This window comes from Vicugna pacos, chromosome X (genome assembly GCF_048564905.1).
Source record: "Vicugna pacos chromosome X, VicPac4, whole genome shotgun sequence".
NCBI lineage: Eukaryota > Metazoa > Chordata > Mammalia > Artiodactyla > Camelidae > Vicugna > Vicugna pacos.
Window position 1 is genome coordinate 39,388,828 of NC_133023.1, and position 22,815 is coordinate 39,411,642.

Here is a 22,815-nt window from a genome sequence, read left to right on the forward strand (position 1 = left end):
AGGCAACTGTATCTGGTGGCTGACTGCCCTGACCAAATCATAGCATGCTTGACAGACCATGCGGTCAGTCGGATGCTGAGAATGGCTACCTGGCTGACTGATACTATGAGGGGCCGACTGAATGTGTCACAGGACGGCTGGCCCACTGAAAGATCAGGGTAGCTGCCTGACCCGATGGCCATGGTTAGAATCACAGCCGCCCAGAGGGGCCCATGGGTCAGAGGATGCTGACTAACCAACCAATGAGGGAGCATGCCTTGCCTGAGAAATGACAGACTGCTGACCACTGACAGGTGGCCTGGAGGCTTTAGCTGCTGTGACTCTGTGCTCCAAGGGAATAACTGCCTGATCACGGTGTGAGTGAGGAGGAACCTGGGGGAATTACAGAGTGACCAACTGACAGTGGAGGGCGAGACTGCTCCACAATAGTGCTACATTAGATGCTGACAATGACAGCCTGTCCTGACATAATCACAGCCTGCCCGAGGGCACGGCTGGTTGCTATGGCTTCCTGGGCGGTGGTAAGATGATTCCCACCCCCTCCCCGGGGATTCAGAGCTGCTCCCAGGGCCAGAGTAGATGGAGAGCCCGGCTGCTGGACCGATTGACGGTGTGATGAAGGGACAGTCTAAGGGAATGGCAGGCTGACTGACGAGCAGTGTAGCTGTTGTCAGCGTCGTATGTCTGCCTGGAGGGCCTTGCAGCTGGCCCGAGGGCACGAATGGATGCTGCCATTGACTGACAGAGTGAATGGGGGGCGGGGGTCTGACTATACAGTGGTCGTGGTGAGTCACCCATTGTCTGATTTGTGTCGGGTGACTGCTTGAGCAGCTGCAGGTGGCGGTAGTCCACCTGGGGAGTCACGGCCTGCTTGGGGTTAAAATGTGGTGACGGACTGACTGACGGCGGTAATTGGGGGTCTGACAGGACGAAGAATCCCCCCGTAAGGCTGGCTGACAACGTGATTGGCTGACAGCGTGACAGACAGACCGGCGTACGGGCAGGGCCTCGGGCAACCTCAGCCGCCGCCGCCGCCGCCGCCCAGACGCACTCTGGGAAAGCGCCGGCGAGCACCCGCCTTCGGGACCGAGCCGGGTGGCGGGGAGGGGTCCGGTCACGGCTCACCGGTTGGTCCGCGCGGGCGCTGCTCGCGGCGCAGCACGGCCAATAGGCTGCGCGTTCTCGGCCACGCCCGCGCGAGCTCTCTTCTCGCGAGGCCGGTTAGGCCCGAATGTCGTTAGCCGTGGGGAAAGATGGCGGAAAATTTAAAAGGTGAAGCAGTGGCGGCAGCGACGCGGGCCCGCTGGCCAGGCCGGGTGGGCTGGAGGGGTGGCGTCGCGGGCTCGGAGCCCCGGCGTCCGAGGCCACGGGGCCGGGAGCCGGAAGCTCAGCGCCGAAATGCTGGGGCTCTGGGCGCGCGGGCCTGGTGCGCGGGGCTGGGCGGGGCTGAGGGGAGGGGGCGCGTGCCTCGGAACGCGGCGGGCACGGGGCTAAGTGGGGACGCGGGAGGGGGGCGCGCGCCGCAGATCGCGACCGGTCGGCGCGCGCACGCGCGGGGGCTTGTCGGGGAGGCCGTGCCCGCGCGCGGGAAAATTGGCCGCCGGTGACCGTTACCCGACCGGTGTCCACGCGAGACGCCGGAAGGGGAGGGAAGGGAAGGGGACGGACCACCTTTTCAGAGTTGGGGGACAGGGGACTCTGCAGGGGGAGGGTATCTCCTCTCGGCGTGATGGGGGAAGGGTTTGCAGCAGGGAGGACTCCCCCAAGAAGAGGGGAAGGGGGCTTCCCTAATAAGAGAGCAGGACTCCCTCGTGCGCAGGGAAAGAGGGGTGACTCTCTCAGTATGTTGGGGAAGGTGGGCTCCTGTGGTGAGGAAAGCTGCGGGGAGGATGGGTTCCACAGGTGTGACGGGGACCTCTGAGGGTAGGAGAGTCCACCTGTGGTCAGTGCGGAGCCAGCAGCTGATGTGAGTTGGGACCACTTTAGTGGGGTTTCAGATGCAAGGTAAGGGTCTGAAAAGAAGAGGCATGATAGGGAAAGGAAGGCGTGGGCACAGGCCGAGTCTCCACTAGGCCTGCCTAAGTGGAGGAGGAGAAGGGAAATGCACACGTAATAATTTTGCAAAGCTCTTGTACATTTGTAGGTTGACATCTGGAGTTTTTCATTCATCGTGAGTTTAAATGCTTTTTTTTTTGTAATGGGAGACAGAAAATGATGAGACATTTTAAAATGATGAGATAGGATGAGGACTGCCTGACTACATTTGGAATGAGGGTTTTGTGAAATGATTTAATAAGATGGCTTCTTAAAGCACAGTAATTAATATGCCTTGAATCAAAAGAAGCCTTTTTAAAATAAAAAATTTGTGTGTCTTGAAAAATTTTGGTAGCCCCCAAAACATCCCAGGTATATTTAAAATAACTGCTGTCACTAACCTGTATTGTTCTGTCTGTTCCTGAATTCAGAGCGTACTTGGGCGAGCTTTACCCTTCACAGAAATGGTGGATGAGACAGAAAGTCAAAATGCAGCGTGAAAATTTTACCTTGTGGGTTTAAGGCACCCAGACTAATCATTCAGGGGAGCTTCCTATAATTTAATACCACCCCACTATCTCTTATTCATAATTCCGAAATCCAAAAGGCCCTGAAAACTTAAATTTGGTACCATGCAGTGGAAAAACTAGACTATAAGGTGGGACTGTTCAGTGTTGCTATCTTGCAACTTTATTTCTCCTATTTAATGTGAAAATGCAGGCTTTTTGCTGCAGAACTATTAATGTGTTTGATTATGGCTTGGAAGCCCTGACTACACTGGGATTGCATTAGGGAATGTATGGGATATACCTAGAACTCCACTTGTAAAATCCAAAAAAGAAACTTGGATTCCAAAACACATCTGGCCCCAGGACTTTGAGATAAGGGATGGTAGACCAGTCTTTCCAGTTACGCCTTTGTTTGGTGCCCTGGAGGTTTTAATCCCATCCCTACCCACCGGCTTTGGGGCAATGCACCCTACTGAGATGGGGGGGGGTCTCTTTCTTTTGCAAAGTGGGGAAAAGGACGATTAGGTCCTGAACTCCAGGCAGGTTTGCAGGCAGTTTTAGGAATGGTGTAGAGGGAGCTGGGAACTCTGGGAATAGATTCCTTTAGGACAATCCATACAGTAGTTTACACTTTGAAGTCTGCTGCTCCAGAGGTAGCCTTGGACCGTGAGCACCGGGGTAGAAGGGAGTGGCACATTTTTGTTGTAGAAGTCCCAGCGTTCAGAACCCCTGTGGATTGAATTTCACTGACTCTGAGGCAGTCCTTTGGAAGCCCCTGGGAGGACTTGGGGTCCTCTTTGACCCCTAGCCTCGCAGGATGCCCAATAATAGTTCTTTCTGGCCCCCTCTGTTCTAGGCTGCAGTGTGTGTTGCAAGTCTTCTTGGAATCAGCTACAGGACCTGTGCCGCCTAGCCAAGCTCTCCTGCCCTGCCCTTGGCATCTCCAAGAGGAACCTCTATGACTTTGAAGTCGAGTACCTGTGTGACTACAAAAAGATCCGAGTGAGTCTGGGGTGACCATGGCAGGGGCAGGGGTAACTCAAGGAAGTCCTGCCGCCTCCCCCCTCCACTGCCCATAGCTGTTTCCAAAAGGAATTTTCTCCTCTGATCTTAAAAAAAAAAAGGATTAGGAGACCCTCTTATCTCCATTTTACAGGTGGGAAAACTAAGTGACTTTCTGAGAGGGGCAGGGGCCAGCATGAATCCCCAAATAAGTCTCCCTTCCCACCTCCCTAGGAATACAAACCAATTGCAGAGACTGAGATACTGAGCCCAGGAGTAGAGATGACGATAGCTAATGGTTATTGAGCACTTTCAGTGTGCCAGACACTTCCTCTCAGAAACTCATCTAATTTCTCCAGCAACATTCTGAAATCGGAACTGTTACTGTAGCCAGAGAAGGTAACAGCAGGATAGTTAAGAGAACAGACTGGAGCCAGCATCCTGGCTGCGTAACCCTGGGATACTTACCCAAATCCTCTGTCCTTCATTTTCCTCAGCTATAAAATGGGGATAATTAGTAGCATCTACCTCATATAGAGTTGTGAGAGTTAAGTTAGTTAATAAGACACGTAAGTCACTTAGAACAGTACCTGCTACATAGTGAATGCTAGGAAAATGTCAGCTTTTTTTCCCCTTATTTACTGATGAGGAAACTGAGGCCCAGGAAAGTTAAATCACTGCCTAAGTCCACACAGCTAGGGAGCGGCAGAGTCAGGATTTGTACCCAAGCTGTCGAACTGTGAAATCTGTGTAGTTAAACTGTCCTGTAGCCGCCTTTTCAGCAAGAAAAGATCCTTCTGGCTGCTTTGTGGAGAGCAGACTGTAGGGGTGAGGGTGGAAGCAGGGGGCCTGGTGGGGAGGCTATTGCTGCAGCCCAGGCGAACGATGACAGTGAGGGCAGTGATAGTGGTTCCAGGTGGCAGGACTCTGGAAGTAGTTTGAAGGCAGGGCTGACAGGATTTGCTGAGGGCAGATGTGGGGAGTGTGAGGAAAAGGAGTCAAGGGTGACTCCAAGAGCTGGGGCCAAACAGCTGAACAGAGTGGGTAGAGTTTGGGTGATTAAAAGTTGGGATTTAGACAGATAGTAGGAGGGAGAGAGGGATTTGAACCTAGTGGTCCTCACTTTTGAACCCATGCTTCTTAACCACTGCACAGAGTGATTCCAGAAAAGGGAAGGGAGCGGTTGGGGTGTTATCCACAGGCCCAGTGAGGGCTGGCCCGAGGGTCTGGTCACTCAGGTGCTCCCTCCCCCCGCCCCCTCCCCACAGGAACAGGAGTATTACCTGGTAAAATGGCGTGGATACCCAGACTCGGAGAGCACCTGGGAGCCACGGCAGAATCTCAAGTGCGTGCGCATTCTCAAGCAGTTCCACAAGGACTTGGAAAGGGAGCTGCTCCGGCGGCACCACCGGTCAAAGCCACCCAGGCACCTGGACCCAAGCTTGGCCAACTACCTGGTGCAGAAGGCCAAGCAGAGGCGGGCGCTCCGGCGCTGGGAGCAGGAGCTCAACGCCAAGCGCAGCCACCTGGGACGCATCACCGTGGAGAACGAGGTGGACCTGGACGGCCCCCCACGGGCCTTCGTGTACATCAACGAGTACCGTGTTGGGGAGGGCATCACCCTCAACCAGGTGGCCGTGGGCTGTGAGTGCCAGGACTGTCTGTGGGCACCTGCGGGGGGCTGCTGCCCTGGGGCGTCACTGCACAAGTTTGCCTACAACGACCAGGGCCAGGTGCGGCTGCGAGCCGGGCTGCCCATCTACGAGTGCAACTCCCGCTGCCGCTGCGGCTATGACTGCCCCAACCGCGTGGTCCAGAAGGGCATCCGCTATGACCTCTGCATCTTCCGCACGGATGATGGACGCGGCTGGGGTGTCCGCACGCTGGAGAAGATCCGAAAGAACAGCTTCGTCATGGAGTACGTGGGAGAGGTAGGGAGACGGGGCTGGTCGGGCGTGTGTGTGCAGCTCTTCCCACCTCGCGGTCCCGTTCCCGCCATGCGCCTACAGCTGCCCTGCTTTCCCCGTGGGGAGCGGGGGCAGTAACCTGAATGTGACAGGGACATCCTGGCAGGGGCAAGTATTCTAAAGTGGTAAGAGCACGTTGAAGACCTCCAGGCGGAGCTGACTTCGTCAGGGTGCCTAGCAGAGAGCAAAGTGGGAACCGAAATCCAGGCGGCGTTCCTTTTAACAGGCCATGTGGTCTGCACAAGATTATGTCACCTAAAAAGGCACTTCCTCTCCTCATTTCACAAGGGTCCAGCTTATCACCAAGCAGTGTCTGCCCGGAAGGAGCACCTTTTACTAATCTGCACAAAATGAACCCAGTCTGGAGGAGGACATAGACGTGCCTTGGGGAGGTTGACTACCTCCTCCTCTAGACTCGGAAAGGCCGCCAACTAGGCAGGCTAGCCTCCATACCAGACAACCCCCAGATCTTTAGTGGCTCCACACATTATAAGTCCATTTGTTCCCCTAACGGGTCAGCATGGGCATTGGGGTGGTATCCTTCCACACGAGGGCCTGGCCACCTAGGTTCTCTCCCTCTGTGCATTTGCCGTGCCTTAGAGCCTGGGAACCGCCTCTCATTCTCACTGTTGCCTGCTGAGTGGGCTGAGGGGAGGGCAGCAGAGGAGGTTTCTAGCAGGCCTGGATGCAGTACACATCACTCCGGCCCACACCCACTGGTTGGCTCGGAGTCACTGGCCCTACCTCAGGGCAGAGGCAGCTGCGAAGTGTGATTAGCCATACGCCCAAGTGGAAAACAAAAAGGGGTTTGGGTGGATAGCTGGCAAGTGTCTGCAACAGCAAGCCTCACGTTCTAAGGTGGGAGGTGGTGGGCATTTGGGGTGGGGCAGGTCTTTGTTACGTAGGACCATCTCATGCACTGGGGAACATTTAGCATCCCTGGACCTTGACCATTTAAATCCATGAGTGTGTCCTGTTATGATGACAACCTCAAATACCTCCATATTTCCATGGGTCTCTTTGGGGTATGATATGGTTGGAAAGTGACAGTATTGGCCTAAGGGACACACACCTGAGGATGTCCACACTGTAGTGATGACACCGTTGAGGAGGAGGAAGAGCTCCTGCTCTGATGAACTATAGAGACGCAGTCATAGCCTGGGGTGGGGGGACGGAGGCAGTCTAGAGAGCAGTCCACACTACAGAGGACCCTGACAGTCTGGACAAGAGACGTCCCTCCCCAGATAATCCCAGTGGTCAGGTGGAGGAAATGTCCATGTGTCGAAGGACCTGACAGTGTAGAGGAAGGAGTAAGCAGCCACAGCCCAGAGGGTTCCTGATGGTCTAAAGAAGGGGGTTCCTGACAACTGAAAGGAAGAGGTGACCATGTCCCAGAGCCACCCAGTGGAAGAGAACAAGCTCTCCCGAGGACCTGGCAGTCCGACTTAGGAGGTGTCCATACCTACACTGCCCTGACAGTCAGGAAAATGAAGTGTCCTCACCCCAGAGGGATAGTGACAGTCTGGAGGAGCTTGGGTCTGTACCCAAGAGGACTCTGGTGGCCTGGAGGAGGTGTCCACGTCCTCAGTGCCCTGACACTCTGACGATGTCATCAGAGGGATGGTAACAGTGTGGCAGAGTTGTCACACCCCAGAGGGATGCTGCCAGTGTTGAGGAGGAGGTGTCCACATCCACAGGAACTGACAGTCCCAGAGGCCGTCTAGCTTCAGTGCACTGATGATCTTGGGGTCAACACTTAGAGAATCCTGACAGGCGACGGGGGAGGAAGAGTCTGCAGCCCACTGGCACCCCAAAGTCCCCTGGTCCTGATACTTTCCCCATTGCTCTTCCTTAGTGTCCTTACTCTTCCATGCTGTGATCATGGGGGTTTCCAGGGACCCTCTCACTCCCTGTCCTCACTTGTCCACTCTCCACACATTCTCTTCAAGCTATTTCTTGGCCTCCCTCCTGCCACATTCGGTGATTTCCAGGCCCTCCTCTGACATCCTTAGACCTGTGGGGCCTCCTGATGGCACCACAGGCCCCTAAACACTACCAGAGCCAAACCCATCTTCCTGCATCCCCCTCTGAAGAGGCAGCATGGCAAAGGGGTCAGGGGTGGACCCTGAGTCTGAATGCCTGAGGCTGAATCCCAACTCCACCACTCATCAGCAGTCACTGAGCCACCTCTGTGGCTCAGTTTCCTCATCTGTAAAATGGGAACGATAACATCGCGCCCCCCCCCACCCCATACACTTGTTATAAGAACGAGATGAGTTATGAGGTGTGAAGCATTTGGAAGAAGCCATTGAATGGCCTACTTTATAGCCTGTTTAGCTCCACTTGGTGTGCATAGTCATAAATCTCCTTGCAGATATATTAATTTACTTGATTACGTGGTGCTGTCCTATTGGGCATGATGTAATAGAGGGTAGGCACCCCTCCCTGCCTGTTCCCCACGCCGTCCTCCTACAGTCTGGACACCGCATTCGCTCTCCTGCCTCTCCACCCCGGCCCTGACAGTCCCTCCATGTGAGCTGCCCTTCCACGTGCTGTCGGAACATCCCCATCCTCAGCCAGCAGAGAACAGCCTATTTTATCCATTCTAAAGCATGTACTTTCTTCAGATTTTAACAACTCTGAGATGAAGATGAGTCTCACTTAATTGCTTTCATTAAATGATGGCATATCATCATTTAATTAGCAGCAGTTTTTCCTTTGTTGGGAAAGGGCACCCAAAATCAGAGAACATGTTAGATTTCAATGGGCTGCAGTCCTCATAACCACTCCTAACAGGAAAACAGAAACAGAAACCCCTTTCATCTCCCAGATCTTGTTGGATCTTTACAACAACCCCTGTCGGGTTGGGATTATTGTCCTTGTCGTCCCCATTCTGCAGATGGGAAGACTGAGGCCCAGAGAGGTAGAATAAAGTGCTCAGAGTCACCACGCTAGTTAAGTGGGTAAAAAAGGTGCAAGGATCTAAAACCGGTGTGCTGCCACACCTGGCGAAGTGTTGTGTTTTGGGGTTTGGCGGGGTGGTTTTCTTTGGCTCGGGAAGCAGGGACAGAACATTCCAGATCCCATATCTGGGTAGGGGCAGAACAGCAACTGGACTCTGAGTCTCCTGGTTCCTGTTCACCACGTCAGAACCCTTTGCTGGCTGCCACCTTCTAGACCATCTGCCTTGCCCAGTCATTCTGGAGAACTGCTAGGGAGCAGGGACATGGACTGATTCGTTCTCGAGTTTTCAGGGTGGACCAACCCTTACAGAGTGGGACTGAAAAGAAGACAGAGAGAAGGAACCGTTTGTGCCCTGGAGGCTTTGCAGTATGACTCACTCCTGGGGAGACTTGGGGAGCAGGTAGGGGCAGAGCAGGCAGGAAGATGGAGCCTGGGGAGGAGGTGGGACGGTCCCTCTCATTGGGGAGGGGCCTAGGGGAAAAAGCTGGTCCAGACTCCACCCAGTATGCTCAGGAGCCCAGGAGAGGCTGCCCTTTGATCCCAAGGCTTCACAGAGGCGGCAGCTCCTGCTCTGAGTGGGGATTGGGAGCTTCAGGAAAGCTGCACAGAGAAGTGACATCTGGTGGAGCTGACATCACAAAGAAGAGCGTGTGTTCTCTGGGAGGTGAAGGAGAGAGATCTTGACATACTCCTCAGAATGCTTCTGTGGCTCCCATTTTGTCCCTCAGGATAGAGTCCCCACTTTTCAACCCAGTCAAAGCCCTTTTATGACCTGCAGTTTTCTTCAGATGGTATATCTCTGCTATTGCCCCTCCGACTAAAAGCACTGCGTTTCCTGATCAGCATCTTGCACTGTGGGTGTCTGAGTCCATCTCTCTGTCACCAGACTGTGACCTACGGGGGCCAGCCTGAACCTGGTCCCTGTGACTCTCCCACCAAACTAAACCCTGAGGGCCAGGACCAAGCCTGGTCCCTGTATTTCTCCCAGCAGACCCTCACCCGTGAGTACTGGGACCAGGCACAGAGTAGATCTCATACAAATCCACTGGATGAATGAGTGAATGAGCAGAAATCGAGGGTAAGGGGGAGCCAAGTTCCTCAAGGAACGGAGCTGGAGTACAGGGCAGTGAGCGGTGCGGCCCAAGGGATAAATAAGCCTTGGTCTTCTGAGGGCACTGCTGGTCAGCATCTAGCACAGGGCAGAGGCTGGAGGTGCTGGTAAGAGGCAGGGAGGAGACAATAAGGCACTAGGGCGGCCATGCTGGCTGGTGAAAATGGAGGCTGTTCAAGACCGGAAGAAGAGGAGCAAGGTCACTGGCCCTTGTGAGGAGCAAGGAAGGAGGCAGTGGTGGGTCTCTGGCTTGGATCAGGTGTCTGCAGGCAGGGGTGGTAGGCGGTGGGTCTCTGACAAGAGGAGAGGGAAGGAAGAAGGTGGGAAGAGCAGGCTTGGGTTGCCCACAGGACCACTGTGGGACAGGACGGCCTCCGAGTTAGAAAGCAGAACACAAATAAAGGGCACGCACTGCTGTGTACTGTGCCTGTGTTGTCGCTGAGGGGTGGGCCGGGACCCAGGAGTGTGGAAGGAGGCCTGCGCCAGTCCAGGGGCACCCAGGCTGAGGAGGGGGCAGCCTTGGCCTCTGTGGGACCCTTACCCAGAGACAGCCTGGTCACTGGTCGCCTACCCTGGGGGATTGCCAGAAGTTGTGGTCCAGGACCCAGGGGGAAGAGGGGACGTGAGGGATGGAGAGGAGAGAATGAGTGGGGTGGGGGAGCAGAGAATCTGTTGCCAGCATTTGGGAGGCAGGACAGGCTGGGCTAGGATACTGGTCTGTTTACTAGGACAGAAAAGGACCCTGCCGGGGAGGGGATACCTACTGCTGTCCTCAGTACCACTTGATGGCACTGCGTGGTGCCAGGGCCGAGCAAGGGGTTCCCTCCCATCCGTGCTCTTGTCTCCTTTCTTTCCTCTTCTGTCTCTCTGAGTTCTTGCCCTCAGCCTCTTCTCAATTCCAGACTCTCAGAGGTCTTGGTCTTTCTGGACCTGGGTCTTTTTGTATTAAGATTCTGTCATTGTTTCTAACTCTGCCTCTAGCTCTCCCATCTGAGTCTCTCCCATTCATCATCTCCCTTTCCCCAGCCTCTTTCTTCCCCTTGGTTGGTCTGTCCCTTGGTTGTGCTTCTTGCTGTCTGCACCGCCCCCCACACCGGCTCCAGAGTGCCCCAGGCTCTCTGGCCCTGGATGGGTCAACCTCTCTCTTTCACCCCCACCCTCCCCACCCCTCTCTGTTGAGCCCTGGGTCTTTTCCTTCCTCACCCTTGATCTGGGTCCCCTCTCTCTGTCCTGCTATGGGTCTCTCACCATGGGGGCCTCTCTCTCTCCCTCTTTCTCTCTCACTACCGGGCCTTGTGGTCAGCCTCCGCCTAACACTGAGAGACTCCCCATGCCATCTGGAGCCTGAGAAGGGCAGATAAACCCTGTGCATCGACGCCTTCCTTGTGTCGGTGCCACCCAGCCCCGCTGAGCCAGCCGCAGGTGTCGGGGTGCCTCCCTGCTCCCTCGTTCTCCTTCCGGGGTGGGGGGGGGGGCCAGGCTGCGGGTCGGGGGCGGTGCTGGCTTTCCTGAGCCTTCTTGGCCAACCTCCCCTCCCCTGTTGTCTTCTCCTCAGATCATTACCTCAGAGGAGGCAGAGCGGCGGGGCCAGATCTATGACCGCCAGGGCGCCACCTACCTCTTCGACCTGGACTATGTGGAGGATGTGTACACCGTGGATGCTGCCTATTATGGCAACATCTCCCACTTTGTCAACCACAGTGTGGGTACCCCACAGGCGGGCGGGGGTCGGGAGGAGGAGGCTGGGGCCCCTCCTCACCCTCCCACTGTTCTTTTTTGCCCAGTGTGACCCCAACCTCCAGGTGTACAACGTCTTCATAGACAACCTCGATGAGCGGCTTCCCCGCATCGCTTTCTTTGCCACAAGAACCATCCGGGCAGGCGAGGAACTCACCTTTGATTACAACATGCAAGGTGGGGGTGGCAAGGGGCGGGGGGCAGGGACACACAGTGATGTGGGACATGAGGACCCCGCCCCAAGGAATTTAAGATGTTCTTCCTCACTCTTAGTCTCCTAGCTGGACCCCTGCTTATCCTTTAGGGGGCCTCTTCATCCCCAACCCCTGGACCCCAATCCTGAGACACTCATACCAATTTCTCCCAAGGCTCCTGGGGGAGGACGTTTGGCTCAAGAGTTAACACGCTACTCCTGACTCCAATCTTGTCTGAATTTCCCCAGTACCCCAACCCTCCCCACTCCTAACTCCCTTTGGCCTTCCTCAGTCCAAGCCTCTGGACACCCTTGTGGCCTCCAACCAGTCCCCTTCTTGACAAACTAGCCACCTCTGAGACACTCAAGGGGGGATCTTTGGCAGGAGAGTTCAGATGTCCCTCCGGATGCCCAGGTGACCCTCCATTCCTGACCCCTGCCTGACACACCCTCTTGGTTCCCCCTGACGGCTCCCTGTCTCCCTCAACCACCCCCCCATCCCTGGCCATCTTCCTAACACCTGAACACCCCTCTAGTGCTAAGCCCTGGCCCTCGCCCTAAACCACCAACCCCGTGACCTCTTCCTGACCCAGGACCCAGACCTGCTCCCAGTTCCTAAGATCCCTGGGGCTCATGGTAAAAAGGGCAGCGGGACACTTCATTTAGACCTTCTATCTAACGAGTGCCCTCCCCCCCCCCCGGCTGTGACTCCACAGTGGACCCCGTGGACATGGAGAGCACCCGCATGGACTCCAACTTTGGCCTGGCTGGGCTCCCCGGCTCCCCCAAGAAACGGGTCCGTATTGAATGCAAGTGTGGGACTGAATCCTGCCGCAAATACCTCTTCTAGCCCTTTGAAGTCTGAGGCCAGACTGCCCATGGGGGCCTAAAGCCACCCGCCTCCCCCTACCCACCGCTGCCCTCCTGTCGAGGAACGACTGCCAGGGCCTCCTGCCTGCCTCCGCCTGCCTCCGCCTGCCTCATGCACGGGGCCGCAGGGAGGACGGACTCCAGGAGTCCCCTTTCCCTGTTCCAGCCCCATCCGTGGGTTGCACTTACAAACCCCCACCCACCTTCGGAAGTGATTTTTCAACACCGGGACTTTCTGCAGTAAGGATTCATGACCTAGCGAGGAGGTCCAAGGGCTGAGTCCCAGCCCAGACCCAGAATAGAAATAAGTTTTTTTGTTGGTTTTTTGTTGTTGGTTTTTTTGTGTGTGTGTTTTTTTTTTTTTTTGCACCTGCTTCTGCCTGGAGCTCGAGGGGCCTGTTGCAGGCCCTCTCCCCACCGCCCCAAGGGTGTAGGGAAGCAGCGTCAGGGCAGGCTGACACCAGCGCCAGAGTTCCCAGCCCACTCGCCTCCCCTGCCACAGTGCTGGTGAAGGGAAGAGGGGCTCCAGGGCTGGGGGCCGGGGCTGGCTCCTGCTCACGCTCACACTCACACGCTGGCTAGTGTTGGCCCAGGAGCCACAGGGTTGCTTTTTCAGGGCTGCAAAGTGGACACCCACATGCCACTGCAAGGGGAATGGATGTCCTGGGCCCACTGGCCAGTGAGAGGTGGTCCAGACTTCCCCAGGCCTTCAGGTGGGCTGGGACTGAGCTCTGCCTTGGGGAGTGTGTAGAGGGTGCCCAGGGTTCTTGGGAGCTCAGGGTGCCAGGAGCCCCGACCTGGGGTGTGATGGCTGCTGGGAGTACCCAGAGTTGGAACCAAGACCTAGCTAGGCTGTAGATAGCACTTAGGACAAAATACGCATTGATGGGGTGCTGACGAGGTGCCAGGCACTGGGCAGAGTACCTGGTCCACATGGATTGTCTCAGGGAAGCCTTGAAAACTACGGAGGTGGATCCCAGGAAAGGGCCCATGTGGCAGAAGGCAAAGCACAGGCCAAGGATGGGGGGTGGGGATGGCTTGCCCACGAGGGTACGGCCGAGGTGAGGGGAAGCCCCTGCCACCTCCCAGCTCCTGCCCCCAGCCCTTTGCGCTCACCTCGGGTCCACTGGTCTCAAAAGTTACCTGCCCACAAATGTACAAAAGGCGAAGGCTCTGATCGCTGCCTCGCCCCTTGCTTCCCCTGTGAGGTCTTCTATAGGAAGCCTTCCCTGACTACCTGTGCGCAGAGTGTCCCTACGTGAGACTGTGTGCCCTGCCACCAGATGCCAGATCTGTGTGTCCATTTGTGTGTCCGTGCTCCCCACCCCCCAACTGACCTTCAGGCATGGACTGAATCTGATCCTCCTCTTGTATATCCCTCGGCTCTACCCAGTCCGGGATGGGCCTCAATAAAACAAGTTATTGGTGGAACAAACCATGGTGTGGGGATTGAAGGCCTCGTGGAGGTGGGGGTTGGGGGGGTGAGAGGCTGGGAGAGGGATGCCCAGGAACGTGTTCCTCAAACCTCAGCCATCTGACTAACACCCCCCACAGTACCACTTCCACCGTTGTCCACTTAACATTTTGACCTAAAATAAGCCTCCTGTATACTTACATTTTAAAATGCACTGAAAAAGCAAACTAAATCCATTGCTGTCTAAATGGACAAACCATTATAACTGGCCATAAATAAAAATAACCAGAGAAATACAGTGGAAATACAGAAGTATGCTACAATTCTAGCTGCTCTTAGAAGTTATGGACCCAAAGCTGACCTGCTCCATGCAAAGAGAAAAGCGTGTGTGTGCCAGGGTATAAAGCAGAGAACAGATACGATGTTCCAGATACACTTACTTGTCATTATCCCTCAGCCAGTGCCCTTTGTTTTTGCTCAGAGACCGCACATGGTGTAACACAGATACCCGAATATTTCAGATACCTCGCACACAGGTGACAGAATCCTAAACAACTCAGAGACCACAGGGCACCTAGGACAGCAAGCAGCTCAGAGACCTTATACCCTGCATACTGACCCCAGACCTCAGGGACCTCACACCCTGGGATAACATCTCCCTACAGCTCAGCAACCTCACACCTGGACCCAAACCCCACACAACTCAGGCTGCACTGAAACTACGGGGCACAGGCTCCCAAAGAGCTCCGAGACCACAGATGCTGCCTCGTGCACTGCATCAGATTTCTGGGCTAGAGATGCACCAACATCTCAAAGACCTCACAGCCTGGGATGCTGCTACCCACACAACCTGGGGCCCTTCACACTCTCATCATCCATCCCCAAACTGCTCAAAGACCTCACAGCCTCAGACAGACCCCCAAACAGTTAAGATGTGAAATCCTGGACACAGACCGCCCAGACACCCGAGAGACTTCCCACTCTGAACGCAGATCCCTAAACTTTTCCAAAATCATGTACCTTAGACAGAATCTCCCCCCACCACAAGCTGCAGAGACAACATGGAAAACAGCACTAAATATCCCAGAGGCCCCTCTCCTGAAAATGTAGTGCCACAAACAACTCAGACCCCAAAGAACTGAGAGATCTCACAGCCCAGAAACATGTTATTGAGAGAATTCCAACCCTGGGAAACAGATCTCTATCTGGCTCAGAGACTGAGCTCACGCTTTTTAACCCACATACACAAAGAGCTCAGAAACCGGGAAATCTGACTCCAGGCCCCCACAAAGTTCAGAGACATCACAACTGGGCATAGGACCCACCAATTTCCCAGAGAACTTACTGGGATGAAGATGGACAAACGGTTCAGAGACTTCACGCCCTCTTATCAGACCACCAGGCAGAGACCTCACACACCGACGTGATACTAGGGAGCGCCGAAATCACAGACGCTGGGACACAGGCTCTAAGCCAGCCCAGCGACCGCACACTCACGACAGATTCCCGTTCAGAGATGTCATGTATTGGGCACAGATTTCCCCCAAATAGCTCAGCGTTTTCGTACACTGAGACAGCCCACACAGCTCAGAGGCCTCACACTGTGTTTCACAGAAGAGCTCAGAGACCTGAAAATCTGAACCCAGAGCCTCTCCCAACCTTCTAGACTTCATATCCTGGGTCTGTACCCCCAGATAACTCTGAGGTCACAGGGCCTGGACACAGACCCCAAACAGCTCAGCAACCTCACATCCTAGGCTAACACCCCCAAGACAGCTCAGAAACGTCACACTCTAAACATGCACCTCAAAGAGGGGAGGGGGTAGCTCAGTGGTAGAGCGCCTGCTGAGCATGCACGAGGTCCTGGGTTCAATCCCCAGTACCTCCACTAAAAAATAAATAAATAAACCTAATTAACCCCCCATTAAAGATAATTTTTAAATAAATAAATAAACATGGACCTCGAAATGACTGAGAAATAGCATAGCCTGGACTCAGGCCTCAAAGCCATGCATGGAACTTGCACTTTGTACTTATATCCAGAAAGATTTCGGACACCTGACACTCACGGACACAGATCACCAAACAGTCTGCCACAGATGGCAGACTGGGACACAGACCCGCAACAGCTTAGGGGCCTCACCTGGTGCACACAGGCTCTCGAACAGCTCAGAGAACTTCTAACCTGGGAGACAGACACAATGACTCAGATACAACACATCCTGGCTACGCGTGCCCACGCGACTTGAGCACCTCACATTATGGGACAGAAATCCTCAAAGAGTTTGTTAACTTCACAATCTGGAAAGCAGATCCCCAAACAGGCCAGAGACCTCACACATCAGACATTCCACGCTAAAATGCTCAGCGTTAACAAAACTGCCGCCCTAGGACACAGACCCCTGCACAGGTCAGAACTGTAACAACCTGCATACAGGACCACCCCCCCGCCCCGGCCCAAACACCCAAGAGATGTCATCAACTGGGAAGAGAACCCCCAAACCACTCAGAGACTTCAATCCCTGGAAACAGACCCCTAGTAAGTCAGAGACCTCACACCCTGGGACCAAGACTTCCCCAACAAGAGCTACCTCACCCTTGCCAACACTCCCCAACAGTCAGGGACCTCAAGACCAAGGGATACGGAAATCAGGGATCTCATACCCTGGCACGCAGAGGGTGGAGCACCTCGGAGGCCTGAAACAGCAGAAAGACCTTAAACTCGTGAAACAGATCCTGAAACTGTTCTGAAAACTCATGCCTGAAGACCAAACCCCCAACATCAGAGAAAAATCATTCCCTGGGACATGGACTCAAAACGGTTCAGAGGGGTAACACCCTGAGCACAGACTCCCCCCTCCCCCAAACAGCTCAGTCACCTCACACCTGAAAAGAAACTTCTCAGGAGTTCAGTGACATCACACTCTGCCCAGAGACCACCACAGAGGTGAGAGATTTCACACACTGAATAAAGACCTCCAAATGGCTCAGAAAACTCCCTCATCAGTGCAAAACCCCTCCGCCCTTATTAAAAGCTCAGAGACGTTGGCCCTGGAACAAAACCCTACAAGTCAGATAGCTCACATCCTGTGACCGAGGCCTCCAGAAAGGAAGAGATATCGTATTTGAAAATCCACCCCGAACAGGTCGCTCAGGGACCACATACTCTAGGGCAGTCACCCAAACAGCTCTGTAAACTCACCCCTGGAATGTAGACCAGAAAAAGCTCAGAACCCTCAAATCCAGGATTCAGAAATCCTTCTGAGACTTAGGGGTTAGACCCCAAAATATAATTCAAGAAAATATGCTGACTTCAGAACACGGAATAATTCAGAGAGCTCAAATCGTAGGACGTATGCACCCAAACAGATCAGGGACCTGACACCCTGGGGCATACCCACAGAAACAGCTCAGAGAACTCAAATTCTAGGAAATACACACCCCGAAAGAACGGACCTCATATCCTGTGATATACCCACTAAAAGATCAAAAACCACACAGGCTGAGCTATACACTCAGAACATTTCAGAGAAATAGCATCCAGGGACTTATACCCACAAATAGACACACAAATCCTGGGAAATAAACCAAAGGACAGGCCAGGGATTCACACTCTCAAAGACACCAGAGACGCAAATCCTGGGACATAAACCCAAAACACCTCTGAGACCTCACATGTGGGGACAAAGAAAGGTCAAAACTTTGTAACCTGGGACACAGAGCCCCACACAGATGAAACACCACACACTGTCAATGAACATACAAGAACAGACCCTCACATACTAGGGATCTGGTGTCTCACATCATAAAGTACACCCACAAACAAATGTGACACCCTGGGACACAGACCCTCAAATAGATCAGAGACTTCACATCCTTGGACATATACCCCCAGACAGGTAACAGACCTCACAAGCTGGAAATACACACAGAACTAGACAAAAGACCTTGCATCCTGGGATATAAACCCCAAAAGAGGTCAGAGAACTCATGTCTTAGGACATACACTCACAATCACAACAGAGAACTCACACCCTAAGACACACCTGCAAAACATCAAAGAGTATATAGCATGGTGTGTACACCCACAAAGGGTTCAGAGACCGCCCACCCTGGGACATACATCAGAAAAGACCAGAGAGAGGCACATTCTGGGAAATACACTTTCAAATCCTGGGAAATACATCCACGAAGAGATTAGAGACCTCAAACACTGGGATATATAGCCACAAACAGATCAGAGACCACACAGCCTGGGACACATACCCACAAACTGTTTGGGATTTCACATCCTAGAACACAGCAAGAAACAGATCAGAGACCTCAAATGCTTGACAATACCCATGAAGCTACCAGGGATATATCCTGGACACACAGCGACAAAGTGTTCTCAGACCTCACATGCTGAGAAATACACACAGAAACAGATTAGAAACCTCACATCCTAGGACACACACCCTCAAATAGATCACAGACATGAAATCCTGCAAAACACACCACAAACCATTCATAAACCTTGCATTCTGGAACAGACAACAACAAACAAATCAGAGACCTCACATCCGGTGACTACACCCAAAGAGAATACAGATAACAGATCCTGAGACATACACTGAAATATATCAGTGACCTGGAATTCTGGGAAGATAGTGGCAAACAGATCAGAGACCTCCCACCAGCAAAATATACACAACAAAATGGAGACATATATTCTGGAATATATACCCACAAGCAGCTCCCAAAAATCACACACTGGGAAACACACCCACAAACACCTCAGAGACTTCATATCCTTAGACATACACTAACAGATCAGACACATCAAAACCTACAAATCACACATGGGAACAGATCGGTCCTCACATATACAGATCAGAGTCCTGGGGTGCACACTGACCAAAAGTTTAGACACCTCACAGCCGGGGGCATACAAAACAAACAAACAGATCAGAGACTGCAAATCCTGCAACATACATCCACAATCAAGTTAGACACTCCACATGCTGAAAAATGCACCCAGGAAATACACCAGATGGTAGACATCTCATGGCATAGCCACAGAGACGTCAGGGGGTTCAAGCATTGTAACTTCAAAACTCTCTTTCTGACCTCGGCTTCTGCCATTACATCACCTTTGGTGACTTTACTTCCGTCATCACATGGCACTCTTTATCTTGACAGGCACAGTCACTTGTCTTCTCTGATCCTGAAGATTCTGCCTCCCTCATCTAAAGATCCCTGTGATTATACTGGACCCTCCTAGGTAATCCAGGATAACTGTCTCAATCTCATGTATCTGCCAAGCCCCTTTTCCCAGGTAAGACAACATGTTAACAAGTTCCAGGAAGCAGGTGAGGACCTATTTGGTGATCCATTATTTGACCAAACAGAATATATATGCACAAACAAAGAGAAACCTCACACCTCACACCTCACATCCTGGGACATATGCCCATGAAGTACTCAAAGAATTCACATTTGGAGTCACACACCTCCAAATAGATCAGAGACCTTCCACCCTGGGAAAATACATGCAACAGATGGGAGAGCCACATGTTCTGGAACATTCACCAAATAATGCTTAGAGTCCTCACATTCTGAAAATTAAACCCGCAAAGACGTAAGAGAATTTCACTCTCTGGGACAGACATACCCAAAGGGAAGAAGGGCCCGACATGCTGGGATAAATGCCCACAAAGAGATAAGGGAGCCATATTCTAGGACCCCCAAACAGACCAGACCTCTGACTCTGGGACATACACACACAAAGAGCAGGGGGGAAAAGCCCCCATTCTCTGACATACATGCACAAACAGATCAAAGACCTCATCTGAGAAATACAACCCAAACCACACCAGAGACCTCCAATCCTGCAACATGAATCAACAAGCAGGGTACAGACCTCACGAGCTGGTAAAGGCACCCAGATAAAGACAGACACTGGAAATCCTGGGGCATACAGACTCAAGGAGATCAGAGAGCTCAGATCCTGGAACATGCATCCCCAGAGATCCTCCCAGAAACAAGTGCGAGTTCTCACGTGCATGAAAATACACCCAGAAGCACATCAGAGAGCTGTCAACGTGGGACATGTACCCCCAAACAGATCTGAGGCCTCACACTCTGGGATGCACCTTCACAACGCATTGGAGACCTCACATCCTAGGACAGGCATTGAGGAACAGATCAGAGAAGCCACCTCCCGAGAAAATACACTCAATATGTCAGAGACCGCGCACCCTTGTTCATTTCCCTGGTGAAATGATCAGACACATCATGCTATCAGACAAGTAGCCACAAACAGATGAAGGAACTCCCATCATGGGATATCCACCCGGCTTCACTCCCCACTTTCGTCACCAGCAAACACACCAGAGGCTTCACACCAAGAGACCGAGACAAAGAAACAGATCAGGAAGCCTCATGTCCCGGGACATAAACCCAGAAACAGATTGGGGATTTCAAGAAAAGGGAAACCTCCCTGCAAAGGGCGCAGAGTTCTCGCACCCTGAACACATACACCCCTCAATTGTTCAGAGAACTCACATCTTGGGACATGTACCCCAACTCAGATCAGAGACCTCCTCTCCTGGGACATACACCCCAAAACAGCTGGGCGCATAAATTCTCAGACACACAACCATCCAAGAGATCAGAGACATATTACCCTGCTTCAAATACCCACACACAAATCAGAGACCTCCCCTCAGCAGACACACACTCACAAACAGATCCTGGGGTTCACATCCTGGGATGGGCACTGACATCCAGGTAGAGGTAGGGCAATGACATTGCATTCATTTCTTTTCTTCCTTTTTCTTTTCTTTTCTTTTCTTTTTAAAGAAAAGAAGGCCACATTTATTCCATTTCTTGAAGGTGCAGGACTTTGACCTCATCAGGACTTGCTGCTGTGACAAATCCCCATAGTCTCATTATCATAAAACAATATGAATTTGTTATCTTCCATTGCCACAGATCAGAAGGCTGACGGGGAGTCTCACAGGGTAAAGGTCAAAGTGTCAGCAGAGTTGACTGGCTTCTGGAGCTCCTAAGGGAGAATCCGGTCCCTATGGGCCACCTGTGTTCCCAAGCTCATGGCCCCTTCCTATGTCTTCAAAGGCAGGAGGTTTCATCTTCAAATCTGTCTGTCTCTCTTTGATCTCTGCTTGTCATCACATCTCCTTTTCTGACACCGCTTGTCACTGCATTGTGTCCTCCAACTCCTGCCTGCACGCCTCCCTCATGTAAGGACATGCGTGATGACATGGGGCCTACCTAGGTAATCTAGGATAATCTCATCTCAGGATGCTGAACTTAATCACACCTGCCAAGTCCCCTTGTCCGTGTCAGCAAACAGAATCACAGGTTCCAGGGATTGGGAAGTAGACCTTTGGGCGGGGGCAGGGGGGTCTGTTGTTCAGACACCAGAGAACCACACGCACAAACAGCTCACAGACCGCATTGTGAGTCATGCTATTCCTAACAGATAAGACACCTCCCAGCCTCTGACACACATCTAAAAAGAACAGAGAGACACACATTTTGGAACACGTACCGAAAAAAAAAAAAAGGCTCAAAGTCCTCAATCACTTGAAATGAAACTCACAAATACATAAGAGAACTCACCATCTGGGACATACACACACAAATTGTGGAGAGAAACACATTCTTGGATGTAAACCCACAAACAGGGCATACCCCACACCCTTGGACATGTACCAGCAAACCAAACAGACCCCACATCCTTGATGAACCCACACAAAGAGTTCAGGCACTCACATACTGTGATGAGTGCTCACATACAGCTCAGAAACCTTGAGTGAGGAATACCACCAAAAAGAGATCGGAGCCCATAAATCTTGCAACATGAAACTAGGAACAGGTTAGAGATCTTACGTGCAGGAAATACAACCAGAGTAAGTACAGAGACCTGGCATCTTGACACATACATCCACAAACAGATAGAGACCTCACAACCTGAGACAGAGACCCACAAACAAATCAAAGATCTCAAATCCTGCAATATACACCCGCCATCAAGTCAGAGACCTCACATGCCAGGAAAAAGAGCCAGAAACCAGTCATAGACCTGAGATCTTACAACACACACCCATTAAAAGGTCAGATAGCTGGTATTCTGGGACATTCTCCCAAACAGGTCAGAGGTTTCAAACCAAGGGAAATGACCCACTGAGAGCTCAGTAACTTCGCAGCCTGAACATACAAGCCTTCAGATCAGATAAATATATAGATAGAGATACGGAGAGATAGATAGATGATAGATAGATAGATAGATAGATAGATAGATAGATAGATAGATAGATAGATAAAGCAAACAAATCAGAAATCTCATAAGCTTGGAAATATTCCCCTCAAACCTCAGAGATCTGACAACCTAGAACATGCACATGCCAACAGCTCAGAGAACTCCCATCCTAGGATGTACATTCATAGAGTCCAGAGACCAAATACTTCCTCAGGCATGCTGAAAGCAGAAACCAGATAACTCAGATCCTGGGAGAGACACAGGTTGGAGACTTCACACTCTGCTTCACTGATCAGTCAACACATCAGATGTTTCATGTCATCAGACACGACCCACAAACAGATCAGGGAATTCACATCGTGGGACTCAGACCAACAAAGAGATTACAGACCTCACGACCCAGACGAGATCAGAGACCTCAAACACCACAAATAGTTCAGAGCCCTTACACCCTGTGCCAAACAAATCAGGGAGCTGGAATCCTGGGATATACACCCACAGATAGGCTAGAGACCTCACAACCTGCACATGAAGCCACAAAAAGACCACAGACTTCAGACTCTGCAATATATACCCACAAACATATCAGGAACCTCAAGCTCTGGGTCATAGATAACAGATAGATCAGAAAGTTCACATCCTGGGATACACTCCAGAAACAATGCAGAAACCAGATAGATGCCCCTGAGACACAGCCGCACAAATGGACCAGAGACCTCAAATCCTGCCACGCACAACCACAGTCAAG

General features: G+C 52.4%; 1 protein-coding gene across 2 annotated transcripts; it reads left to right on the top strand.

The window, feature by feature from the left end:
* The first annotated feature begins 1,058 nt into the window (after nt 1-1,058).
* SUV39H1 (SUV39H1 histone lysine methyltransferase) lies at nt 1,059-12,713 on the top strand. 2 transcript variants are annotated; one of them, XM_072956204.1, is made up of 6 exons: nt 1,059-1,272; nt 3,400-3,545; nt 4,814-5,476; nt 11,143-11,289; nt 11,372-11,501; nt 12,234-12,713. In XM_072956204.1, the coding sequence occupies exons 1-6, from the start codon at nt 1,254-1,256 to the stop codon at nt 12,365-12,367; spliced, it is 1,239 nt and encodes a 412-aa protein (XP_072812305.1). In that variant the 5' UTR covers nt 1,059-1,253; the 3' UTR covers nt 12,368-12,713. The 2 variants fall into 2 exon arrangements, with proteins under 2 accessions (XP_072812305.1, XP_072812304.1); XM_072956203.1 differs by lacking the exon at nt 1,059-1,272 and adding an exon at nt 1,379-1,426 and having other exon boundaries at nt 12,234-12,592.
* The last annotated feature ends 10,102 nt before the right edge of the window (nt 12,714-22,815 follow it).